This window comes from Macaca nemestrina, chromosome 20, assembly GCF_043159975.1.
Source record: "Macaca nemestrina isolate mMacNem1 chromosome 20, mMacNem.hap1, whole genome shotgun sequence".
NCBI classification, from domain to species: domain Eukaryota; kingdom Metazoa; phylum Chordata; class Mammalia; order Primates; family Cercopithecidae; genus Macaca; species Macaca nemestrina.
The window spans coordinates 471,505-488,360 of record NC_092144.1 but is presented as its reverse complement, the minus strand read 5'-3'; the positions used below and the strand labels follow the sequence as shown (position 1 = coordinate 488,360).

The following is a 16,856-nucleotide window of genomic DNA, read 5'->3' as shown; positions in this document are numbered from 1 at the left end:
CCCGGCATCCCGGCCGTGGCTCTGCGGTGTCCCCAGCCCGGCATCCCGGCCGTGGCTCTGCGGTGTCCCCAGCCCGGCATCCCGGCCGTGGCTCTGCGGTGTCCCCAGCCTGGCATCCCGGCCGTGGCTCTGCCCTGTCCCCAGCCTGGCATCCCGGCCGTGGCTCTGCGGTGTCCCCAGCCTGGCATCCCGGCCATGGCTCTGCGGTGTCTTCAGCCTGGCATCCCGGCCGTGGCTCTGCCCTGTCCCCAGCCTGGCATCCCGGCCGTGGCTCTGCGGTGTCCCCAGTCTGGCATCCCGGCCATGGCTCTGCGGTGTCCTCAGCCTGGCATCCCGGCCGTGGCTCTGCGGTGTCCCCAGCCTGGCATCCCGGCCGTGGCTCTGCGGTGTCTTCAGCCTGGCATCCCGGCCGTGGCTCTGCGGTGTCCCCAGCCTGGCATCCCGGCCGTGGCTCTGCGGTGTCCCCAGCCTGGCATCCTGGCCGTGGCTCTGCCGTCTCCCCAGCCTGCCGTCCCGGCCACAGTAACCGAAGCTGGGTCCTGCTGAGCCCTCTCCCTGGGTTTGTGCCTCTTCTCAGAGGGCGTGCTGCTCAACCTCAGGGTGGGCTGGGACCGGCCCCAGGTGCTTTGGACTGGAGCCTGGGTCCCTGCTGCTGACCCAGAGTGTTTGTCCTCCGACATCCTGTCTGGGTCTCTGCCAGGCCGGGCGTCAGGACACAGCCCCCTCACATACCCAGGCCTCTGCCTCCCACCCTCAGACCCCAGAACTGGACATCAGCAGGTAGACTGCACAGATGGGTCTGGGGTCTGGGCAGCGGCCCCTCCACCTGAGCCCGCCACAGCACGCTGCAGCCAGCCTCCCGCCCGGCTTGCGTGCTCCTCAGTGTCCTGATTCCCAGGCCCTTGCTTTGCAGGAGATCATGGTGGGACCTCAGTTCCAAGCTGATCTCAGCAACCTGCACTTGAACCGGCACTGTGAGAAGAGTAAGTAGGGCCTGGGGAGAGGAGGCGAAACCCACTTCTGCTGGGGAGTGGCCTGGCTGGACGTCGGACCCTCGAACAGTCTTGTCAGGTCCCCTGCCTGCGTCGCTCACTGGGGCAGCTGAGCCTGTGGCTGAGGAGGTGGGATGCTCTCTTGGCTGCAGTGGGCCTGTCGCTGCCTGCCCCTGCCCAGCTCGGTCCCTCAGAGTCTGCTTCCATCACCCTGCACAGCCAGACCCTCAGCAGCCCATCCTGCCCCTGACCCAGCCCTGCCCCGCCCTTGACTCCAGCCGTCTCCCCCCGGCCAGGGCTGCGGCGTTCGATGGCTCTGTGCCAGGTTAGACAGTTCTCCAGAGACCTGCCGGCTGTTGTGGTGCGCCCCTGCCTTCTCCGCTCCTCTTCAGGGCACTCCCTTTCCTGGACCTGATCTTTGTCTCTTTCCCGCTAGAGTTCAGAACCGAGCCTCTCTTGCCCCTTCAAGGCATGGAGTCACGTGCCCGTTGACTTGGGTCTTGTGTGTCTTGCCCTGGAGCCCTCGCAGGCCCTGGGCCGGTGCTCCCAGCTCAGGAACCTTCTCCAGGGTGATTCAGTGGTTGAGACTGGCGGTGGGAGGGGATAGGCAGGTGCAGCAGGAGTGCCGAGTCCAGGGAGACAGGGACCCTCCGTGAAGAGAAGCCATCCTCCTGGGGCTGGTGGGAGGTGCCCTGTGTGAGAAGAGGATGGAGCCAGGACGGCGCAGCCAAGCTGCTGGGACATCCAGAAGGCAGGGTCAGAGGGGACACATGGGACCCTCACCCAGAGTCCCTGGCCTTGGAGTCTGTTGTCAGGGCCCTTTCCCCACTCTGACTCACCCCCCCATGAGGGTGCCCTGTCCGGAGCAGCCAGAACTTCTTCCCATGGGATGCCAGCTGGCCCCTCCCCCTCGGTGTAACGCCTGTGTCATTCGAGTCGTCTACGTGGTTGTGTGTGTCTTGTGTGTGGCATCCTGGTCCTTGGTTTGGATACCACATTTACCCACGCTTTCTTTTCTTTTTTTTTTTTTTTTTTTGAGACGGAGTCTCGCTCTGTCACCCAGACTGGAGTGCAGTGGCCGGATCTCAGCTCACTGCAAGCTCCGCCTCCCGGGTTCACGCCATTCTCCTGCCTCAGCCTCCCGAGTAGCTGGGACTACAGGCGCCCGCCACCTCGCCCGGCTAGTTTTTGTATTTTTAGTAGAGACGGGGTTTCACGGTGTTACCCAGGATGGTCTCGATCTCCTGACCTCGTGATCCGCCCGTCTCGGCCTCCCAAAGTGCTGGGATTACAGGCTTGAGCCACCGCGCCCGGCCTGCCCACGCTTTCTGCCGTGGGCTTTGGTCGCCGTTGATTCAGTTGTGGGCTGTGAACGCCCTCGTGTGCGTTGTTAGTGGACATAGGCACTTGGTACTTGATGGACAGCGGGGAGTTGCGTGGTGGATGTGTGCTTAGGGTCGCACTTGAGTTTCTCACTGGTGATTTGTGGGGGTCGGTAGTTGATGGACAGCAGGGAGTTGTGTGGTGGATGTGTACTTAGGGCCACGCTTGAGTTTCTCACTGGTGATTTGTGGGGGTCGGTGGTTGATGGACGACGGGGAGTTGCGTGGTGGATGTGTGCTTAGGGCCACGCCTGAGTTTCTCACTGGTGATTTGTGGGGGTCGGTAGTTGATGGACAGCAGGGAGTTGTGTGGTGGATGTGTACTTAGGGCCACGCTTGAGTTTCTCACTGGTGATTTGTGGGGGTCGGTGGTTGATGGACGACGGGGAGTTGCGTGGTGGATGTGTGCTTAGGGTCGCACTTGAGTTTCTCACTGGTGATTTGTGGGGTCGGTGGTTGACGGACAGCAGGGAGTTGCGTGGTGGATGTGTACTTAGGGCCACGCTTGAGTTTCTCACTGGTGATTTGTGGGGTCGGTGGTTGACGGACAGCAGGGAGTTGCGTGGTGGATGTGTACTTAGGGCCACGCTTGAGTTTCTCACTGGTGATTTGTGGGGGTCGGTGGTTGATGGACAGCAGGGAGTTGCGTGGTGGATGTGTGCTTAGGGCCACGCTTGAGTTTCTCACTGGTGATTTGTGGGGGTTGCTCCACATTCTCGGTGTTTGCCGCCGAGGGTGAATTTGCCTGAGTTTTACCCTCCTGGTGGATACGGACTTTTGTTCCATTGTGGCTTTAATTGGCATTTCCCGCCGGTGTCCTGGCCGTTTGAATGTTCTCTCTTTGCGTGCTCAAAGCTTTCCCCCGTTTTGGTGTCTTTCTCTTTCGGGTTTGTAGTCGTTCACATGTTCTGGAAACCAGTCTTGGTGGGCTCTGCTCCTGTGTCCTCCGGCTTGGGGCTTGCCCATTGACTCTCAGTGATGTCTTTAATTTTAATATAGTCCAACTTACCAATCTTTATTTGAATAATAATGTGTTTGTGTTCTATTTGAGGAGTGTTTGTTTACCCTCAGGCTCTCGACGATATTCTTCCATGCTTCCTTCTAGAAGATTTATTGTTTTTCTTTTCACATTTAAAGCTGTAATCCAACTTAGTTTAAATTTTGGTGCATGGTGGCCGGGCGGGTGGCTCACACGTGTAATTCCACACTTCGGGGGGCCAAGGCGGGAAGATTACTTGAGGTCAGGAGATTGAGACCAGCCTGGCCAACATGGTGAAACCCTGTCTCTACTGAAAATACAAAAATTAGCCGGGCGTAGTGGCGGGCGCCTGTAATCCCATTGGGAGACTGAGGTAGGAGAATTTCTTGAACCGCGAGACAGTGGTTGCAGTGAACTGAGATCGCACCACTGCACTCCAGCCTGGGCCACAGAGCGAGACTGTCTCAAAAAAATAAAAAGTAAATAAATTTTGGCGTGCGGCGTGAGGTGGTGTGAAGTATGGGTTAGGGTTAGGTGTTTTTTTCCATGTGGCTGTGTGGTTGCTCTAGCACCGTATATTGAAAAGACCGTGGCTGGGCACGGGGGCTCACGCCTGTAATCCCAGCACTTACGGAGGCTGAGGCGTGTGGATCACCCGAGGTCAGGAGTTCGAAACCAGCCTGGCCAACATGGCAAAACCTTGTCTCTACTAAAAATACAAAAATTAGCCGGGAGTGGTGATGCCCACCTGTAATCCCAGCTACTTGGGAAGCTGAGGCAGGAGAATCGCTTGAACCTGGGAGGCGGAGGTTGCAGTGAACTGAGATCACACCACTGAACTCCAGCTTGAGTGACAGAGCAAGACTCCGTCTCAAAAATAAAAACAACAAAAGCCCATTCCCTCCCCCACTGAGTTGCAGCGATGCGTTTGTGATAAGGTGCCTGTAGGTGTTTCTTGTCTCACCCCGAGTCATCACCATCGTCTCAGTTATTACAGGTTTACAGGGAAGTCCGAGGTGGTGCAGGTCTTCCAACTTTGTAAGTTTTCGTTGCATATCTATATCAGTTACTTATTTATTTATTTTTTTTGAGGCGGAGTTTCGTTGTTGTTGCCCCGGCTGGAATGCAATGGTGCGATCTGAGCCCACTGCAACCTCCGTCTCCCAGGTTTAAGCGATTCTCCTGCCTCGGTCTCCTGAGTAGCTGGGATTACAGGCATGCACCACCACACTCGTCTAATTTTGTATTTTTAGCAGAGATGGAGTTTCTCCATGTTGGTTAGGCTGGTCTCGAACTCCTGACCTCAGGTGATCCTCCTGCCTTGGCCTCCCAAAGTGCTGGGATTACAGGCATGAGCCACTGCGCCTGGCCACATATCTGTGTAAGTTTTAAGATTAAAACTTATGTTTTTGGCAACCGATAAGTGTTAATCTTTTTTTTTTTTTTTTTTTTTGAGGTGGAGTCTTGCTCTGTTGCCCAGGCTGGAGTGCAGTGGTGTAATCTCAGCTCACTGCAACCTGTGCCTCCTGGGCTCAAGCAGTTCTCCTGCCTCAGCCTCCCGAGTAACTGGAATTACAGGTGCCAGCCACCACGCCTTGCTAATTTTTGTATTTTTAGCAGAGATGGGGTTTCACCATGTTAGCCAAGCTGGTCTCAAGCTCCCGACCTCAGGTGATGCACCCGCCTCGGCCTCCCAAAGCGCTGGGATTACAGGCGTGAGCCACCGTGCCTGGCCCATACATTGATTTTCAAACGTTAATTTAACTGCACGGTGGAATAAACGCGCTGCCTGGCCGTGAAGTGTTCTCTGTCGTGTTTGTGTATCACGTGCACTCAGTCCTCATTATTTGTGGATTCTGTACTGGCGAGTTGCCTGCTTGCTAAAATGTATTTGAAACCTCAAATCAGAACTCGCGACACTTTTATGGTCAGGTGCCAGCAGATGTGTGTAGCGTGGCAGTGAAGGTGAGTTACCTGAGTGTATTTCCAGCTGAGGTGGGACAAGGTGCTGCTCTGTCTCGTCTCTTGGCCCTTTTACTGCGAGCAAGCGCCTTTCCTGCCGTGTGCTTAATGCCATTTTCCACATCGTTGTGCTTTCTGTGGGCGAATTTACGGTTTAACATGGCGCCTAAATGTGGTGCCGACGTTCTGTCTGGTGTTCCTCAGTGGAAGAAGGCTATGATGTGCCTTTCAGAGAAAATTCGAGAAACTCCACTCAGGCGTGAGCTCTGGTGCTGCTGGCCGTGAATTCAGCGTGAATGAATCCATAAGGTAGATTCAATGAGACGGTGGTCCCCATCCTTGTTTGGCACCAGGGGCTGGTTTCGTGGAAGACAGTTTTTCCACGGATGGTGGAGTAGGGGGCGTGGTTTCAGGAGGAAACCGTTCCACTTCAGATCATGAGGCATTAGGTTCTCGTAAGGAGTGTACAGCCTGCAGCCCTGGCGGGTGCAGTTCACAGTGGGATTTGTGCTCCTATGAGGATCTGATGCCACCACTGGTCTGACAGGAGGTGGAGGTCAGGCAGTGACGCTGGCTCGCCCGCCGCTCACCTCCCGCTCTCCCGCCGCTCACCTGCTTGCCTGCTGCTCGCCTCCTGCTGTGCGGCCAGTTCCTAACAGGCTGTGGACCAGTAGTGGTCTGTGGTCTGGGGGTTGGGAACCCCTGCAATAACACAGTTTTTAAAATTTAAATGTTATTTATATATCTTTTTTTAATTTAAATTTTATTTATCTTTTTTAAATTTAAATTTTATTTATTTATTTATCTATTTATTTTTTAGACAGAGTCTTGCTCTGTCACCCAGGCTGGAGTGCCCTGGTGCGATCTTGGCTCACTGCAGCCTCTGTTCCCAGGCCCAAGTGATTCTCGTGCTGCAGTCTCCTGAGGAGCTGGGGCGACAGATTTGTGCCACCACACACCAGAAAAGTTTGTGTGTGTGTATTTTGTAGAGACCAGGTTTCATCTTGTTGCCCAGGCTGGTCTCAAACTCCTGGCCTCAAGTGATTTGTCCGCCTCGGTCCCCCAGAGTGCTGGAGTTACTCTCATGAGCCACTGCACCCAGCCTGCACTAGGCATCTTCGAGTGGACGTCGGAAACAAGTTATTCATAGGTTGATGAAAATGCTGTATTTCCCCTGGGGCAGTGATTACGTGCTCGCCGTGAGCACCTGGATTAATGGAAATCAGCACATAGGTATCTAACGCCTTCCTTCCTCAGTGTGATGTGCTCACATTTACGATTTTTGCATGTATGTTCAGGAGGTACTGGCCTGTCCTTTTATTTTTATTTGTCTGTGTCTGGTTTTGGTACCAGAGTTATGCCGCTTTCATGAATGTGTTTGGAAGTGTGCCTTTTTCCTAACCTCTGGAGGAATTATTCTTTAAGATGTAAGCGGCTGGGAGTGGTGGCCCACGCCTGTAATCCCAGCACTTTGGGAGGCTGAGGCGGGTGGATTACCAGGTCAGGAGTTCGAGAACAGCGTGACCAACATGGTGAAACCCTGTTTCTACTAAAAATACAAAAATTAGCTGAGCATGTAAAAATATTGTAAAAATACAAAAATCAGTGCGCACCAGTAATCCCAGCTACTCAGGAGGCTGAGGCAGGAGAATCACTTGAACCCGGGAGGCGGAGGTTGCAGTGAGCCGAGATCACTCCATTGCACTCCAGCCTGGGCGACAGAGCGAGATTCCATTTCAGAAAAAAACAAAAACAGAAAAAGAGTTTTATCAATTGTATTACTCTTTACAAAGAACTAACTTTAGCCTTGTTCATGTCTCTCTATTGCTGGATTTCTGTTTTTTACTTTTTTTGTGTGACAGGGTCTCACTCTGTTGCCCAGGCTGGAGTGCAGTGGTGCAATTTTGACTCACTGGAAACTCTGCCTCCCAGATTCAAGCGATTCTCCTGCCACAGCCTCCTGAGTAGCTGGAATTACAGGCACCTGCCACCACGCCTGGCTAATTTTTGTATTTTTAGTAGAGATGGGGTTTCACTATGTTGGCCAGCCTGGTCTCGAACTCCAGACCTCAGGTGATCCATCCACCTCGGCCTCCCAAAGTGCTGGGATTACAGGCGTGAGCCACTGCGCCCGGCTCTTTTACTGATTTTTAATTGAATTGCACTGTGGTCAGAAAACATACTCTGTGATTTCAGGTCTTTGAAATTGATTACACCTTGCTTTGTGACCAGTATTTGATCTATCTTGGAAAATGTTTTACGTGTCTGAAAGGAATGTGCGTTGTGCAGTTGTTGGGTGCAGGTGTCCGCGTATTTCCCATGGATCTGTTGGGTAATTGTTGTTCACATCGTCTGTATTCTCACTTAGTTTTTTTGGCTGCTTGTTCTATTTACGGAAAGATTGTTAGTGACCTCTGATTGTGGATTGTCTATTTCCTCTTTTTAATTCTGTCCATTGTTACTTCACTTCGCAGCTTTGTTATTAGGTGCATACACACATTAAGATTGCTTTGTCTTCGTGTCGAATTGTTTCTTTTACGATTGTGACATGTGTCTGTAGTGATACTTACCAAAAATAAGTGCTTTATCTGCCCTCAGTGTGACCACGGCAGCTTTTTGTTCGTTTAGTGTTTGCGTGGTTTTTTCCCATTTGTTTTACCATTCTAGATTCCTATATTTGAAGTGTATTTTCTGTAAATGGCACATGTTTAGATCTTGTTTTTGAGGCGGAGTCTCTGGAGTGCAGTGGTGTAATCTCACTGCAGCCTCCACCTCCCTGGTTCAAGCAGTTCTTCCACCTCAGCCTCCCAAGTAGCTGCGGTTACAGGCGCCCGCCACCATGCCCAGCTAATTTTTGTATTTTTAGTAGCGATGGTGTTTCACCATGTTGGCCAGGCTGGTCTCAATCTCTAGACCTCAAGTGACCTGCCCACCTCGGCCTCCCAGTGTGCTGGGATTACGGGCGTGAGCCACTGCACCTGGCCTGTTCTTTGTTTCTTAATTTTTTTATATCTTCTTTTGGATTAAATAGCTTTATTTTGTCCTCCTGTTTCAGCTTATAAGTTTTAATGCTTATCCTAGAGGTTACAATATGAATTATTGACTTATCACAGTCTACTTTTTTTTTGAGGTGGAGTCTTGCTCTGTCGCCCAGGCTGGAGTGCAGTGGTGTGGTCTCGACTCACTGCAACCTTCGCCTCCTGGGCTCAAGTGATTCTCCTGCCTCAGCCTCCCAAGTATCTGGGACTACAGGCACATACCACTATCCCCAGCTAATTTTTGTATTTTTAGTAGAGATGAGGTTTCACCGTGTTGGCCATGCTGATCTTGAACTCCTGACCTCCAGTGACCTTAGCCTCCCAAAGTGCTGACATTACAGGCGTGAGCCACCACACCGGGTCTCACAGCTTTAAATAAGTACATTCTATTTCCTCTACAATGCACGAAACAGTTTAACTCAGTTTACCTGTCCCCTGACTTTTGTGCTATTATTAATTCTACATATCGGCCGGACGCGGTGGCTCACACCTGTAATCCCAACCCTTTGGGAGGCCGAGGTGGGCAGACTGCCTGAGGTCAGGAGTTTGAGACCATCCTGGCCAACATGGTGAAACCCTGTCTCTACTAAAAATACAAAAATTAGCCGGTCGTGGTGGTGGCGCCTGTAGTCCCAGCTACTGAGGAGGCTGAGGCAGGAGAATGGCGTGAACCTGGGAGACGGAGGTTGCAGTGAGCCAAGATCACAGCACTGCACTCCAGCCTGGGCAACAGAGCAAGACTCCGTCTCCAAAAAAAAAAAAAACAAAAAACCAACTACATATCACAAGATTATAACATTGTTGTTTTGAACAGTGAACATTCTTTGTATTTATCCACATATTTCCTCCAGTTTCCATTTGGGATCGTTTCCTTCAGCGCAGAGAACTTCCTTGGTAATAGCCCTTGTGCTTTCTTTCCGCATTTCTATGTCTGAAAAGTGGATTTTTGCTTTCATTCTTTAAAGAATATTTTCACGGGCATATTTTTCTAGGTTTGCAGGGTGTTTTTCTTTCAAGACTTGAACAGTTTCATTCCATTGCTTTTTGGCTGTCGTCGTTTCTGTTAAGAAGTCAGAGGACCGTCTTACTGTTTCCTTTGAAGTCATCGTGCCCTTTTTCTCTGCTAAATTTTGTTTCCTTTCCCTTCCTTTTATTTTATTTTATTTTTTTACCAGTTTGACGCTGATGTGCCTGTGCACACATCTTTGTGTGTGCTTGTGTTTATCCTGAGTTTCCTGGCTCTGTGGGTTGGCATCAGTCGTGCACACATCTTTGTGTGTGCTTGTGTTTATCCTGAGTTTCCTGGCTCTGTGGGTTGGTATCAGTCATCAGTTTTGAAGAATTGTTGGCTATTATCTCTTCAGATTTTGTGCTGCCTCATTCTTTCCTTTTTCTGTGACTCATTTCCACGTATCTTAGAGGTTGCTTAACTGTCTTATCCTAAACTGTGTTCTTTCTTTTTAGACTTTCGTTTTGGTCTTCTAAACATTGGTTTCCTTTTGATTCCACTAATTCTGCTTTGTGCTGTGTTCAGGCTGCTGGTGAAAAAGCTGTTTGGTGGGTCCGTTCGGGTATTGTATTTTCCAATCCTGGAAGGTGCTTGAGATTCTGTTCTATAAATTTCAAGTTTCTGCTGAGACCCTTCGGCTTTTTGTCCATTTCCTTAACGTGTTAATCCTAGTTAGACTGAAGTCTTCGTCTGCTGACTGTTAACGTCAGCTGTGTGTAGACCTGTTTTGTTGTCTGATGTTTTCTTGTTTCGTTTGTTTGAGATGGAGTCTCGCTCTTGTCGCCCAGGCTGGAGTGCAGTGGCACGATCTTGGCTCACTGTAACCTCTGCCTCCCAGGGTCAAGCAGTTCTCCTGCCTCAGCCTCCTGAGTAACTAATTTACAGGTGCCCACCACCACGCCCGGCTAATTTTTGTATTTTTAGTAGAGATGGGGTTTCCTCATGTTTGCCAGGCTGGTCTCGAACTCCTGAACTCAGGTGATCGCCCGCCTCAGCCTCCCAGAGTGCTGGTATTACAGGCGTGAGCCACCGCGCCCGGCCTTGTTTTCTTGTTTTATTCTGAGACAGGGTCTTGCTCTGTTGCCCGAGGTGAAGTGCAGTGGCGCAATCATGGCTCATTGCAGCCTCGACTCCTGGGCTCAGTCTCACCTTAGCCTCATCCCACCTTAGCTGGGACTACAGACGTGCCACGTGCCTGGCTACCTCTGAAATTTTTTGTAGAGATGGAGTGTGCTGGTCTCAAACTCTGGCCTCAACGGATCCTCCTACTTCAGCCTCCCAAAGTGCTGGGATCAGGCCTGAGTCCTCACATCCGGTTAATGTTTTTCTCCCGTGTTTCACCCTTCACGGGAGGGTGGGTGATGAGGTAGGCCGTGAGAGACGGTCTGCTCTTTTCTTGGAGACCACCTCGGTCCACGCAGGGCTCAGGTGTTTGTGGAGACGGAGAAGGGTGGCTGTGGTGTCTGCCCGTTGTCCTCATGGGGGCCGTGGGCCCCGCTTGGTGGGGCACAGCAGCGACCTGGAGCTAGTTACCGCGTCAGCTCCCTGCCGTGGAGACTCTCCCGTGTGGAGCTGTTTTCCCCAGTGCGTTGTTCACTTTTCTTCCTGTGCGCTGACTTTGTTTGTTTTTTATTTGTTGGTTTGCTTTGCTTGGGTTCCTGTGTCTCTTTCCTGGATAATCGAGAGGTGCTGGCACTCGAGCCAGACGTGGCCCTGAGCTCTCCCTGCTTTGTCCCCAGTCACGTCCCTCCCCTCAGCTGGAGGCCGCGTCCCTCCCTTTGCTGAAAGCCAATTGCATCTGAGGTCGTGGACTTTTCCTCCCCTCTGTGGGCACATCTGCCACCGGCACCAGCTGCCGGGGCGGGACGTCTCCCCAGCGGTGATGCACCTTCTGGCCATGGCTCCTGAGGCCCCGGGGTTAGAGCGCGGCGGTGTCTGTGGGGGCCGCCGCTTGTCCATGGGACCCGAGTCTCAGTCTCCCGGCCGCTCCCTCAGGCCTCTGCGTTTCGGTGGCTGGTGTAGCTGTGCAGCCCGAAGCCAGCCTCACCTCCCTGGGCTCGCTGCTCACAGCCGCGTCTGCGGAGCCCTTGCTCGGATTCCCCTGCCCCGGTCTAGGCGCCCGCAGCTTCCTCTGAGCCCGGGGCTGGATCGCGCCCCCTGCTGGCCGCTCGCGGCTCCCCGCACGCGGTCGCTGGGACTCAGGCCACGTGTGCGGCGCCCGGAGCCTGCTCTGGACCCACGAGCGCAGCAGCGCCCAGCCCAGGAGGAGCACAGCGATGGCGGCCGGGGCTGGGGAAAGGGAGGCCGGGACGGTGCCTCCTCCCTGTCACAGGGGCTGAGCTGGCGGCTCCGCGTGTCCTCGCGTGTGTGGGTGCAGGCTGGGTTCCTGCAACGTGACCTTTGCCCTCTGCTTGTGCAGTCTACGAGAATGAAGACCAGCTGCTCTGGGACCCCAGCGTCCTCCCCGAGAGGGAGGTGGAGGAGTTCCTGTACAGGGCGGTGAAGCGGCGTTGGCAGGAGATGGCTGGGCCCCAGCTCCCGGAGGGAGAAGCCGTGAAAGACAGTGAGCAGGTGGGGGCTGCCGTGCCGGGGACGGGGGCTGAGGGCTGCAGCGGCGTGGGCCAGCGCTCACACCCCAGTGCCTCCAGGGGCCAGGCAGGGCAGAAGGGAGGGCAGGGGTCAGGTGTGCGGAGGCCTGGGCACTGGAACAGCTACTCAGGTTGGGAGGGGACCAGTTAAAACCACGTATCGGGGAGGAGGTGTAGACGCCTCCGGGTGTCTCTGCGGGGGGTGTAGACACCCCTGATGTCACTCCCTGCATAGAGGTATCGGTGGCCTTGACAGTGCTCAGGAGGGTGGTGTGGACGGCCCTTGATGCCACTCCCTGAGTGGTACAGACAGTTCTTGCTGTCGGCTCCTGGGCTGTGCTCATGGGAGTAACCACCACATCCTCTCCCCAGGCGCTGTACGAGTTGGTGAAATGCAACTTCAACGTGGAGGAGGCCCTGCGAAGGCTGCGGTTCAACGTGAAGGTGATCCGAGGTGAGCAGTGGCCTGGGCCCTTCTTCCACTGCGGCCCCACCCTGGGCACTGCTGACCCGTCTCCCCGGCCGTTTTTGCAGATGGGCTCTGTGCTTGGAGTGAAGAGGAGTGCAGGAACTTTGAGCATGGCTTCCGCGTGCACGGAAAGAACTTTCACCTGATCCAGGCCAACAAGGTGCGGACTCCGCTGCCCTCCTGCTGCCAGGCTCCACCAGGGGCTGCTTGATCTGGGGAGGGGCTCAGGGTCGGAGGCACACAGCACACGGCCGACTGGAGGCCTCGTGTCCCGTGTCCCGTGTCTGCCTCCTCACCGCACGCCCATTGCTGTCTTCTGTAGTTGACTCTGCTGCCTTCTTGGGGCCCCTTTCCCGTCCCCGCAAGAACAAGGCTCTGGTTTTGGGAAAGAATGTGGCGAAAGCTGAACTCAGTAGTTTCTGCCTCACATTCCAGCCCGGGGCCCTGGGCACCTCATCTTCATGTCTGTGTCCTCTGAGCAGAGCCTGCTGTCTCAGTGTCCAGCACTGACCCCACAGCAGAACCCCTGACCCCTGGGGACCAGGGGTCTCCTGTTCCCTTCTCCAGGGACCCAGGTCCTTCTGCCACCCGGGACACACCCTCACGGCAGGCAGGTGCTGCCGAGCGCCGGGGCCTTCTGCCCCCCCAGACCTTCCCCACATCCTCTGGGTCTCTGCGTGGCTGCAGCAGCGCCCTCTGCTCTGCGGCTTCTTGAGCGATAACTTGCCAGCCAGCCTCTTGGCAGTCAGACATCTGAGGCGGAAAACCTTCCCGTGGCTCTGAGCGGTGGCTTCCCCGCCTCTGTCCATGCCCCGCTTGGGCACTGAGCCCCTTCAGGACCAGTGGGCTGGGCCTGCTCGTTGCTGAGCCTTGCGTCTGCCTTGTGTCCTGGGGCCGTGCTCCGTTTGGGGCCCGATGTCTTCCACTGAAGGGCTGGAGTGAGGAGGTGCCTGCCCGGGGCTGGTGGCACGGCCCAGGACGTTGCTCAAGTGACTGTGTGGTGCCGTGCACAGGAGCCGTGGACTGTCCTTGTCAGACTGCAGCACCGCGTGGTGTTTGGATTGGAGACAGCTAGGGGAGGTGTGGCCGGAGTGTGGTGCTCCCAGGCTACACTCGAGCCCCTGTCAGTTTCTATATCTCCAGGCCGTGTTTCTCTATCTCCAGGCCATGTTTCTGGAGCTGCGGGCCGTGTTTCTGTGGCTCCGGGCCGTGTTTCTCTATCTCCGGGCCGTGTTTCTATGGCTCCGGGCCGTGTTTCTGTATCTCCGGGCCATGTTTCTATATCTCCGGGCCGTGTTTCTATATCTCTGGGCCGTGTTTCTGGAGCTCCAGGCTGTGTTTCTGGAGCTCCAGGCCGTGTTTCTGTGGCTCCGGGCCGTGTTTCTATATCTCCGGGCCGTGTTTCTATATCTCCGGGCTGTGTTTCTATGGCTCCGGGCCGTGTTTCTATATCTCCGGGCCGTGTTTCTATATCTCCGGGCCGTGTTTCTATATCTCCGGGCCGTGTTTCTATGGCTCCGGGCCGTGTTTCTGTATCTCCGGGCCGTGTTTCTATATCTCCGGGCCGTGTTTCTATATCTCCGGGCCGTGTTTCTATATCTCCGGGCCGTGTTTCTATGGCTCCGGGCCGTGTTTCTATATCTCTGGGCCGTGTTTCTATGGCTCCGGGCCGTGTTTCTATGGCTCCGGGCTGTGTTTCTATATCTCCGGGCCGTGTTTCTATGGCTCTGAGCCGTGTTTCTGTATCTCCAGGCCGTGTTTCTATATCTCCGGGCCGTGTTTCTGGAGCTCCGGGCCGTGTTTCTATATCTCCGGGCCGTGTTTCTATATCTCCGGGCCGTGTTTCTATATCTCCAGGCCGTGTTTCTGTGGCTCCGGGCCGTGTTTCTGTGGCTCCGGGCCATGTTTCTGTGGCTCTGGGCCATGTTTCTATATCTCCGGGCCGTGTTTCTATATCTCCAGCCCGTGTTTCTGGAGCTCCAGGCCGTGTTTCTGGAGCTCCCGGCCGTGTTTCTATGGCTCCGGACCGTGTTTGTGTATCTCCGGGCCGTGTTTCTGGAGCTCCGGGCCGTGTTTCTATATCTCCAGGCCGTGTTTCTGGAGCTCCGGGCCGTGTTTCTCTAGCTCCGGACCGTGTTTCTCTATCTCCGGGCCGTGTTTCTGGAGCTCCGGGCCGTGTTTCTCTATCTCCGGGCCGTGTTTCTATGGCTCTGGGCCGTGTTTCTATATCTCCGGGCTGTGTTTCTATGGCTCCGGACCATGTTTCTATATCTCCGGGCCGTGTTTCTGGAGCTGCGGGCAGGTCCTGGCCCAGCCATGAGGGGCTGTGTGTAGCCAGCACACGTTGGTCAGCCTGTTCTCTGGAACGGGACAGGGAGCCAGTGCGTATTTCAGGCTGGCCCTTCGCAGAACAGCTCCCTCCTGACGTGCATTTGAGGTTTGCCCTCCAGAGAGGTTGTCTCGGTCTCACCCCCAGGCAGGACCCCATGTTGTTCTTGCAGCGGTGAGCACGGGGCACCCTCGTTCTGGGTGGCCGTGGGTTTGTTGGCCCAGAGCGTGTCCAGGTGAGGGGGGGCTTTTCCGCCATCACCCGCGGTGGCCACAGCCTCAGGGTCACTGGGGAACGAGCCTCCCGGGTGGAGACGCTGGAGGTGTGGCCAGGTGTGCGCCCAGCTCTGTACCGCCTGCCACGCGGAATGCACTCGCCGTGTGCTCCTTCTCGTCTCCCTGAAGCCTTACGTGCGTGTGGTTTTGGCCTTTATGTGTTACGTTGTGAATTTTGAGTCTGGGGTTCACAGAACCCGTGTGTCCTTCTGTGGTGGTTTCTGTGCACTTGGGAAGCATCTGCTGGGCCTGGAGGGATGTGCTCAGCGGGAAAGCCGGCGCTGCGGGCTTGTGCCTCTTCCTCCCGGGGCGGGGGTCTGTCCAGGAGTCTGTGGACCCGGGGCTGTCACTCCCACTCCCACTGTCACTCCCACTGCCACCCCGGGCCTGTGAGAAGCAGGTGGATGAGGTGGACGTGACCGGCCTGGGGCTCATGGTCTGGGACAGGGTGGGTGAGCAGTAGACGGCCTGGAGGGTCCGTGTGTGTGGCTGATGCTACAGAAGGGAAAGAGGGGTCTCCGGCCAGGAGCTGGGGGGTTCTGAGGGGGCTTGAAACAGGAGGCAGTGCCACGGTGCTCCAAGCCCCCGTTCCCCGTGGTGGGCGTAGCCTGTGGGCCTGAGTAGGGTCATGGGTCGGGGGGTCTTGCGTTATCTGAGAGTGGTGGGTGCTGTGCCCCTTCCGTGCTGTCCCGGAGTCCCAGGAGTCATCCTGGGATGGTGGGGCAGGGGCAGGGGCTGGGCAGTGGGGGACAGATGGCGCCTGACCCCTCCCCACAGGTGCGCACACGGTCTGTGGGTGAGTGTGTTGAGTACTACTACCTGTGGAAGAAGTCGGAGCGCTACGACTACTTCGCCCAGCAGACACGGCTGGGCCGGAGGAAGTACGTCCCGTCCGGAACCACGTGCGTGCAGCGCTCCCCGGCAGTAACGATGGGCGGCCACCCCGCCGGGGGTGGGCACGCGGGTGCCTGGGCAGCACCTCCTGGGTGGGGGCGTCCGTCCTCTCTGCTGCCCCTCATGGTGCCCTCTCCCCACAGGGACGCAGACCAGGACCTGGATGGCAGCGACCCCGATGGCCCTGGCCGTCCGCGCCCGGAGCAGGACACCCCGACTGGGATGCGTACAGGTGAGGCTGGGGAGTGTCTCCTGCCCTGGGGGCGGCCGTGGGTCTGGGGCCTGTGAGTGAGGCCAGGTGGAGCCTCTCCTCGCTGGTGCCCTGTGCTGGGCCAGCCGTCACCAGGAGTGGGCGTCTGGGTGGTGGAGGGCCAGCCAGGTGATGTGGATGCCGCTCTGCACACCTCGCTGGGAGAAGGGAGGGCGGGCAGGGATTGTGCTTACCCTCTGGGCTTGCTGGAGGGGTGCCCCGCATGCTGAGGTTGGGGTACATATCAGGCCTTAGTCTCCTGGGAGGGCCTGCCTGCCCCAGGGTGGGGACTTAGCCCCAGCCATCAGGACACTCAGGAAGGGCAGGGTGTCCGGAGCCGTCGCCAGCGTCTTGCACCTGAGGCCGTGACGGAGCACACGAGGGCCTCGGGTGGGATTTTCCCACTGTGTCTGATGCCATCACGGCAGGGTCCTTTGCTGCTGGCTCTGCGTTTAGATGGTTGAGGCTGGGAGGGTCACCCCATTTCCAGAATCTGGTTGTCTCCGTGGTTTGTTTGCTCAAGGGCGTCCCCCTCTGCTGCTTCCTGGAACTGTGGTGCGGCTGCGTGTGGGACGGTGCGGCCCCATGTGCTGCGTGTGGGACGGTGCGGCCCCGTGTGCTGCGTGTGGGACGGTGCGGCCCCTGTGCGTGGGACGGTGCGGCCCCTGTGCGTGGGATGGTGCGGCCCC

The 16,856-nt window shown here is 55.9% G+C and overlaps 1 protein-coding gene across 5 annotated transcripts in view; it reads left to right on the top strand.

Annotated features, from left to right (window-relative positions):
- Positions 1-16,856, top strand: part of LOC105486647 (MIER family member 2) — a 36,968-nt gene that overhangs the window by 18,829 nt on the left and 1,283 nt on the right. For 4 of the 5 annotated variants that reach the window (XM_071087266.1, XM_011749616.3, XM_024794266.2 and 1 more), the window contains 6 exons: positions 914-983; positions 11,782-11,933; positions 12,323-12,404; positions 12,485-12,579; positions 15,801-15,925; positions 16,061-16,149. In XM_071087266.1, coding sequence (XP_070943367.1) covers positions 914-983; positions 11,782-11,933; positions 12,323-12,404; positions 12,485-12,579; positions 15,801-15,925; positions 16,061-16,149 — 613 coding nt within the window. The remainder of the gene's footprint in view (positions 1-913; positions 984-11,781; positions 11,934-12,322; positions 12,405-12,484; positions 12,580-15,800; positions 15,926-16,060; positions 16,150-16,856) is intronic. The other variant, XM_071087267.1, reaches the window with a different exon arrangement.